This window comes from Heliangelus exortis, chromosome 20, assembly GCF_036169615.1.
Source record: "Heliangelus exortis chromosome 20, bHelExo1.hap1, whole genome shotgun sequence".
Classification (NCBI taxonomy): Eukaryota; Metazoa; Chordata; class Aves; order Apodiformes; family Trochilidae; genus Heliangelus; species Heliangelus exortis.
This window is the reverse complement of record NC_092441.1, coordinates 732,708-740,811: the sequence shown is the minus strand read 5'-3', so window position 1 is coordinate 740,811 and position 8,104 is coordinate 732,708. Positions and strand designations below refer to the sequence as shown.

The 8,104-nt window shown below is 61.2% G+C and overlaps 1 protein-coding gene across 1 annotated transcript; it reads left to right on the top strand.

Annotated features, from left to right (window-relative positions):
- Positions 1-2,955: 2,955 nt before the first annotated feature.
- Positions 2,956-7,736, top strand: CBX4 (chromobox 4). Its single transcript, XM_071764684.1, has 5 exons — positions 2,956-3,202; positions 3,289-3,332; positions 4,149-4,214; positions 4,901-4,967; positions 5,505-7,736. The coding sequence occupies exons 1-5, from the start codon at positions 3,134-3,136 to the stop codon at positions 6,837-6,839; spliced, it is 1,581 nt and encodes a 526-aa protein (XP_071620785.1). The 5' UTR covers positions 2,956-3,133; the 3' UTR covers positions 6,840-7,736.
- The last annotated feature ends 368 nt before the right edge of the window (positions 7,737-8,104 follow it).

The window sequence follows — 8,104 nt, the reverse complement described above, 5'->3', positions numbered from 1 at the left end:
CAGTGCTGCTTGCTAGCAAACATACAGCAGGTCTGCAGGAGCTGCTGGTGTGAGAGGAGAGGGGAAGCAAAGCACCTTGTGTTTTGGAGAGGCAGAATCCACCCCAATGCCACAGAGCTGGCTCTGTCTCCAGGGTAAGAACTTTGTAAATAATGATGAAAAAAATGAACCTAGACAGACATTAGCTCTGAAGGGAACATGGCCAGCAAGTGTCTGAGGGGAAAGCCTTGGTATGCTTCCTAGCACCTGCAGGAAGCCCATCTGTCTCTGGCTGTTAGAGGTTTTGTCTTACAGCTGCACCCCAGCAGCCCCCACTTGGGATCAGGCCCCCACTGCCTGGGCACATGGGGGTGGCTGGAGCCCCTCACACCTTGGCCAGGGATGGGGTCCCACTGAAAGGAGCAGTGCTTGCCCATAAGGATGCTCTGCAGATGAAGAGGGAGGTGGATTTGTGCACAGGTGTGTGGTGGAGGGGAAGAACAGCCACAGAACAGGCATCTGCACCCTGTTACCTGCCTTAGAAAGAGGCAAATCCCAAACAAAATGCAGGGTGTTAAACAACTGCTGTCTTGGCTTTAAAAGGCAGTAGTTGGCTCTTGTTTCTTTTGGTTGGAAACCCTTTTTCTTTCCTCATCTTTGTGATATGCCCTGACTAGTCATGAAGAGGCAGCAGTTGGAAACGCTTCCTGCTTTCCTTATTTAGGATACTTTATGTGGTTCAAATAAGGTGTCCTCTTTCAAACTGACAAAGGGAAGGATGTATCAGTTCATGAACTGCTGCTATCTGAGCAAGGTAAGAGAGAGAAAATCACCACCATTACAATCATTACTGAGAATCATGTGCAATCAGCCTGGTAACAGAAAGCAGATGAACATCCTGCAGAAACCTACAGAATGGGAGCTGGTGTTGAGCTGCAGGAGCCAAAAGTCGGGCGATTATTAAAATGCTTTTAATATTGGTTTTCAGTGTTGCTTTCATTTTTTTATATATATACATTATATTTAATCAATGGCCTCTTGTACTGCTCCTGAGGCAGGTTCTACAGAGATAGATGCCAAGGATATCAGGTCACGTATTTAAAAATACACTTTTTTTTAATATATACGTAGCCCATCCCCTTGCCCTCCTTACTGCCCCATCCAAGCTGTGTTCTAGGAAAGCTGAGCCTGCTGGGCTGGGCTGGGCCTGGAGCTGCTGTGACTCTGGCTGGGCACACTCGCAGCTCCCCCAGATATAGGAGAGAACTGCACCAAATCGCTCTTGTCCCTGGGCATTTAGTTTTATTGCAAGCATTAGTGGTTTGTGCTCGGCTTGTCTCCTCTGGCAACAGGAGAAGCTTGAAATGTCAAAGGGGAGGGTTAACAAACTCTGCTGGCATAAATTTCAATGAACGTATGTGTCTTCAGAAAACCGCTAAGTTTAAAAAAAAAAAAAAAAAAAAAAAAAAGAAAAAATTTTAAATCTTCCAGTCTGGGCTTTCTTTCGGCTGCTGTTCACAATGGATAATAATTCTTACATTAAGCCCCCTCGGCCCTCCAGGGAAATCAAAATTGTAATATCAGTTTGGTTTTTATTGGCTCGGCTCTACGATCGCGACGGCTGCGTCTTTGTTATGGTCTCCAGTGCGGTGACATTCATCGGAGCCTCTCCGGTGCCCCCGCACCGCCGGACCCGGGAAGGGTTCCCAAAGGCGCGGGCTACTGCTACCCTGCCCAGGGAGACGGCAATCGGAGGACCCCGCGGGGATGTCGGGGGCTGGGGCGACACCGGCCCCGGGGAGGTCGCGGAGCATCCTCGGGGCACCGGGTGCTGCTGCCCGGCGAGAGCCGCTCCGGGCCCTGCCGCTGCTTAGGCTCAACTCCGCTACTCCCGCACCACGGCGAAAGTTACCGGAGTCCCGCGGGGACCGGCCGCCCCGTCCGTGGGCCGGTAAAACCTGAGCGGGGGCTGCAGCCCCGGGACTGCTTCGTTCCGCATCGGGCGCTGAGACCCACGTCCGTCCCCCGCCGGTGTCATTCTCCGTGGCTCCTCCCGTCCTCTTCCTCGGGGGCTTTGGGAACTGAGCTCGGGACAGCCTCGGCAGCAGAGACCACCAGGAGGGTCTGGGGGCTCCACGCAGCGCCCTCCTCCGCGGGCAGCGCCTTCCCGGGAGTAGCTCCACGCGTGTCCGACCCCTTTCCCTGTGCCCGGCGGCGGGCACCGCTGGCGCCTCTCCATCTGCCCGGGGGAAGGTCGCCTCCTGTTCCAGCACCGCCACATTTCTCGGAGCAGATGGGGGAACCGCTCAGGGGGAGAAGGTGTCCCAACCCGCCGCACGGACACGCGAGGGCCTCATCGTGCTCCCCTAAATCGGCTCAAACGAAAAGCGCGGGCGCGGAGCCGCCCGCCCCGGGCTCGAAGCTGTCCCCGGCTTCCGGCACCGGGTGGGGGAACCTCGCCGCCACCTGCCCCGGGCCCGCTCCTTGGGCCCTCCGGCCATCTTGCAGCGGGGAGGCTCTGCTATTCGGTGCCCCCCGCCTGGGCTCCCTGCGGCCGCAGGGATCCTCTGGGACGGACCCGGGGCTGCACCCGCCTCCCTCTGCGGCCCGGGCCCCACAGGAGAAGGCGGCGGGCCTGGGCCGTACGGGGAGGGTTGGGTGCAGCCGCCCCCCACGATCAGGGCAGCCCGCGGCGTGAATCCCTCCCAGGGGATTCGTCCCCTGCTCCAGCACCCCCGGGGCATCCCCCGGACGGCCCCCCCGGGACGCGCACCTGCCCCGCGGGCTCTGCCGCCCCCCGCCGGTCGCGGGGCCCGTGGGGCCCGTGCTGAGTCACGCGTGGGGCGGGGGCCGTGAAGCCCGCGACAGTGTCCCCCCCCCTCCCCTCTCCCCGCAGCTCCTGCCCGGCCCCCGCCCGCCCCCTCCCCGCCTCGCTCCCCGGCAGGTCTGCGCCAATCCCCCGGCCCCGCCGTTGACGGGCAGCCGGGCCCGGGAGGCGCCGCCTCCCTGACGTCTCGCTCCGGGATTTGCACGGGTTGCGGTGCCGCGGCGGCCGGGGCTCAGTGTCTGTCGGGTCGGCGGCGGGAGCTGCCGGAGCCCAGCTCGGTTGCAGCGGCGGCCGCGGACACCCGGCTTGGCCCCTCCCGGCTGCAGCATGGAGCTGCCGGCGGTGGGGGAGCACGTCTTCGCCGTGGAGAGCATCGAGAAGAAGCGGATCCGTAAGGTGAGGAGGGGCGGGGGCGGCGAGGGGCGGCCGGGCGGGCGGTGGGTCCAGCTGACGCCGTGTCTTTGCCTCCCCGCGCTCCGCAGGGCAGAGTCGAGTACCTGGTGAAATGGAGGGGATGGTCGCCCAAGTGAGTACCGAGCGGGGATGGGGATGGGAACGGGGATGGGGCAGGGTCGGCCCGGCCCGGCAGCCGGGCTCTGCCGCTCTCGGTGCCTCAGGAAGGGCCCCGACCAGGGCGGCGAGCAGCGAGAACCGGCCGCGGGGCCCTGCGGAGGAGGTGGCGAGAGCCGAGCGAGGCGGGCAGGCGGCGGCTGATGTGCACCAGAAAATGGCTCCTTCCCCCTTTCCCTCCTCGGGAGTCGGGCTCCATATTGCAGAACCGAGCGGGGGGGAAAGGGGAGGAGGGGGGGAGGGGGGGAGCGGGAGGGGGAATAACCGCAAAAATAACCCGCGTTGCCCCGCAGCCCGCGGCGGGCGGGCGGGCGGCCCCCGAGAGCCGCCCGCGGAGGCGGAGGCACCGGCCGCGGAGCAAGGGCGGCCGCTGCGGGCTGCGGAGTATTTGGGGTTTGCATGACAGTGCCGGCGGGGGGGCGCGGGGGAGGGGGTCCGCGCCGCTGTTCCGGACTCGGTGGCCGGGTCCCTCCTCCGCGCCGCAGGCGCTTTCCTGGGTCCGGGAAAGGGGATTTGGAAAATTTCATCATGACATGCCTAGAATTCCTCTGGAATAATAACTGCGCTAAATAAACAGTTCCGTTCCCGTGCACCCCCCATCCCCTTCTCCGCCCATCCCCCTTCCCGGGACCCGAGCCCCTCACTCCCTCTCCCAGTCCGACCCGGTGTTCCGGGCCAGCAACGGCCGTCGGCGGCTGGGAGCCCCTGCCCGGGACCCCAGCCCCTCCCGGCGTGGCCCCGCGGCTGACGGCCGCTCTCCTCCTCTCGCAAGATATAACACGTGGGAGCCGGAGGAGAACATCCTGGACCCCCGGCTGCTCATCGCCTTCCAGAACAGGTGAGCTGGGAAGGCGGGGGAGAAGGAGGCGGGAGGGGCAGCGGGCACCCGCGCCCGCTTCGGCGATTACGGATGCGTCACGGACCCGGGGGCCGCGGCGGGGGCGGGCCGGGCCGGGCCGGGGTTGGGGGGCGCGGCCCCGGCGGGGCGGGCAGCGCGGGGCCGTCGGGAGACGCCTCCGGTTCAAGGTCCCCCTGCTGCGTTCCCCCCACGCCGCGCCTTACGCTCCCGCTGCCCGGGGATTTGATGCCTGCGAGTGGAGGAGGAGGCGGTGCCGCCGCCGCTGCTGCAGCGCCTGGACGGGCTTTTTTTTTTTTTTTTTTTTTGCTTTTTTTTTCCTCCCTGTTTTTTTTTCTGTTTTTTTTTTCTTTCCGTGCATTTGTTTCCTGTAGTATTTTCGCTCAAACTGTAAACTTCAGCTCCTCGCCAAAGTGGCCCGGGGGCGAATGGGAGCGGGGAAGTCGTCTGCTGCCGGAGCGGATCGGCTGTCCCGTCCCGCTAACTCCTGCCGGACCCCCGACCTGCGGCTGCGCACCTGCGGGGCCTTGGTGCCCCTCCCGCCACCCCCGCCCCGCTGCAGCCACGCAGGGTGTTTGGCACCACAGGATATGCCGTGCATGGAGAGGGGGCTGGCGGGGTTCTGTGTGCCACTGCTCTGGCTTCATCGTGACTCTCTGTCCCCGCAGGGAGCGTCAGGAGCAGCTGATGGGATACCGCAAAAGGGGGCCCAAGCCAAAGCCGCTGGTCGTGCAGGTAAATACACGGCGGGGCCCAGCCCCACAGCTCCCGGGCTGCCTGTTTGCGGCGCGGCCCCATCCCCCGGGAGCTGCTTTCAGCGGGTTTCATCATGCTGAGGAGCCGTGAGCGCAGCCCGGGTGCTTCGCAACGCCCCGGGGACCCCCAGGCCTCAGCGCTGAGCTCATCCAGCAGCCCCAGCCCCCGTTTCCCCCTTTCCCCCTTTGCTGGGGGGCAGAGCCGCTGCACCCCGGCCGGGCGGCATTGGCAGGCTCGGCGGCAGTGGTGCTGCTTGGCCCCTGTTCCCAGACAGCTGATTGAAGGGTGCTTTTCTTCTTTTCATTGCTTCATTAATCTGAAGCAATGCGCAGCCTGTAAGTTGGAGTGGGCTGGGGCCGCCTGCTCAGGAACACAGCGCCCCGGGAAGCAGCGTCCCGTAACGAGAGCTGCAGGAGGGGTGGGGGGTGCACCCACCAGAGCCCTTGGCACCTGCCGGAGTGCCGGCACCTCCCCCTCCAGCTGCTGCTCACCGCAGCCCCTGGCTTTGTGTTGCAGCTTCCCTCCTTTGCCCGCCGCTCAAACATCCTCACAGGGCTGCAGGACCCTGCCGTGGACACCAGGCCAAAGCTGGATCTCAGCTCCTCTGGCAAGAGCCAGCAGCACCAGTATGAACTCAACAGCAAGAAGCACCACCAATACCAGCCCAATGGCAAGGAGAGCAGCATGAAGCACCAGTCTCACAGCAAAGGGAAGTATTACTACCAGTTGAATAGCAAGAAGCACCACCACTACCAGCCGGACCCCAAGATGTACGAGCCCCATTACCAGCCCAGCAGCAAGGAGCCACAGAGCCAGGCCTGCTTGGACAGTAACAAGAGCCCCCTGGTCACCCACCCGGACAAGTGGGCTCATGGCTCAGCCAAAAACCTACTGGGCCCAGTCAAGAATCTCACTACTGAGAGCAAGAACGGCGCCGAGAAGAACCTGTCTAGTGGCACAGGGCCTCCCCCCCGGGACAGGGTGACCAGCAACGGCCTTGGGGGCAAGATGAAGATTGTCAAGAACAAAAATAAGAACGGGCGCATCGTGATTGTCATGAGCAAGTACATGGAGAATGGGATGCAGGCCGTGAAGATCAAATCTGGGGAGGCAACTCGGAAACGGGCTGCAGAGGAGAGGACTCCTAAGAAGGGTGGGGAGGAGAAATTGGAGTCTTGGAGAAAGCCAGGGGAGGAGAGGGTGGTGGGCAGCAACACCCTGAACAAAGGGGAGGGTGACTGCCAGCAGCCCGCTGCAGAGCTCGAGGAAGGTCCCCGAAAGACTCCCCTGGCCAAGGAGCTGCCCCTTCCTCCGGTGGAGCAGCCCCTGCAGCTCACCACCAAGCAGGACCTTGTGCCCTGGTCCCTGAGTCCCGTCTGCGAGCACAGCCCTTCCTCCATGGGACTGAACCTCTCCAGCCCCAGCTCGCGGAAGCGCTGCCTGTCGGAGCCGCAGGCGGAGCAGGAGCTGGGCAAGAAGCGCCTGACCTCCCGCAGCATCAGTGCCCCCACCTGCCTCAGCCCCCCGGCCCCCGAGCGGCCGGAGCCGCCCGCCCCCGCCCAGCCGGAGGTCATCCTGCTGGATTCGGACCTGGACGAGCCCATAGACTTGCGCTGCGTCAAACCGCGGCCGGAGGGCGAGCTGGCCCTGGCACAGGTGAAGCCGGAGGTGCCGCCGGCGCCGGCTGAGGAACCGGCCCCTGAGCCTCCACAGCCCCGGGAGGCCGTGGAGGAGGATGAGGAGGAGGCAGAGTCCCTGCAGGAATTCAAGCCCTTCTTTGGGAATATAATTATCACAGATGTGACCGCAAACTGCCTGACCGTGACCTTCAAGGAGTACGTGACGGTGTGAGGTGGGAGGGTGGCTGCTCCCCGTGGGAGCTGCCTGCCTGTCCCGGGGTCACCGGCCCCCGTGGCCTCCCTCTAAGGTACTGGTGCCCCCTCCCCAGAGCCCGTGTGCCCCTGCCTGTGCCGCGGTGGCCGAGCCCACCACCTCCACCGAGGGGACACCGGGCATGGTGGCCGTCCCTGCCAGGCAGGGCTGTCCTCACCACTGCTCCCGCCACGCGGTCAGGACCTGCGAGCACTGGGACAGGCGAGGACAGGGCCCGTCAGTTACTCAGAGTTATAGTATTATATTTTAACAGTGCTAACTTGTTGAGTGGTTCTTGCTCCCGTTTGTACGTGGTGTTATTGAAATGTATTGTTTGAGCTGAAAGCTGGCTGCTCTCTGGCCACGCTAATATATTTATTTGTAGGTATTTATATAATGAAATATAAAGCCTAGATTTATGGAGTCCCTAGATCACCTTATAAACTATATCAAACGAATATTTTCTGTTCTCCTTTTTAACCATTCAGCATTTGTTAGTCTCGTCCCCTTTTCCTCCTTACGACCCGCAGGACCATCCCTGGTATATATTTTTTGATACTGTACACATGTGGTGTTTCTATGTGCAAAAAAAAAAAAGAAAAAAAAAAGTCGTTATCTAAAGCTAAACAAGCTATTATAGAAATTGCTGCTATTAGAAATGTCTAAACTATAAGCTTCCACTTATTAATTGCTTGAATGTAAATATTAAATGGAGATGTTGAAAGTGCATTTGATGTTCTGCAGCTAGTGTAGATCGGATTGCAAAGCCCAGCTGCTGGGAGGTGGAGCAGCGCTGCCTGCTCCGAGGGCTGTGTCACGGGGGAAGAAATGTATCATGCAATCATTGCAAAGGACTATAAACCTTTACAAAAACTACCAGGATTCAGAGTGCATTTGTTACTGCCTGCGGAGGGTGCAGAGAGCAGCCCTGTGCGGGCAGGTTAAAATCAGCTCTGTTGAGTATAGTTCTCTCCTGGTGGTACCCAGGTGCTGCAAGGAGCTGGTGGTTCAGTGTTTCCCTGAGATTCCAGGGCTGGGCTGGGCATCTCCCAAGAAAAAGGGACTGCATGAGGTCTGTGGTGGGCAACTTAGGAAGCTCCGGGGAGCACAGGCTAGGAAGGTGGCTGAGATGGATGGGTGGATGCAGCCTGCAGCTGCCTCCCCAGTGATGCTAGCCCCAGCAATGGGGACAAGATAGTAAAGATGAGAGGTTAAACTTCTCCAAGAAGAAAGATCCAAATTCC

What these genes read in the sequence shown, in the direction of transcription:
- CBX4 (XM_071764684.1), top strand. Translation starts at nt 3,134, where the DNA reads ATGGAGCTGCCGGCGGTGGGGGAGCACGTCTTCGCCGTGGAGAGCATC. An exon ending in AGAAGAAGCGGATCCGTAAG is followed by an intron (nt 3,203 to 3,288) that starts GTGAGGAGGGGC and finishes CGCGCTCCGCAG; the next exon opens with GGCAGAGTCGAGTACCTGGT. An exon ending in CAAAGCCGCTGGTCGTGCAG is followed by an intron (nt 4,968 to 5,504) that starts GTAAATACACGG and finishes TTTGTGTTGCAG; the next exon opens with CTTCCCTCCTTTGCCCGCCG.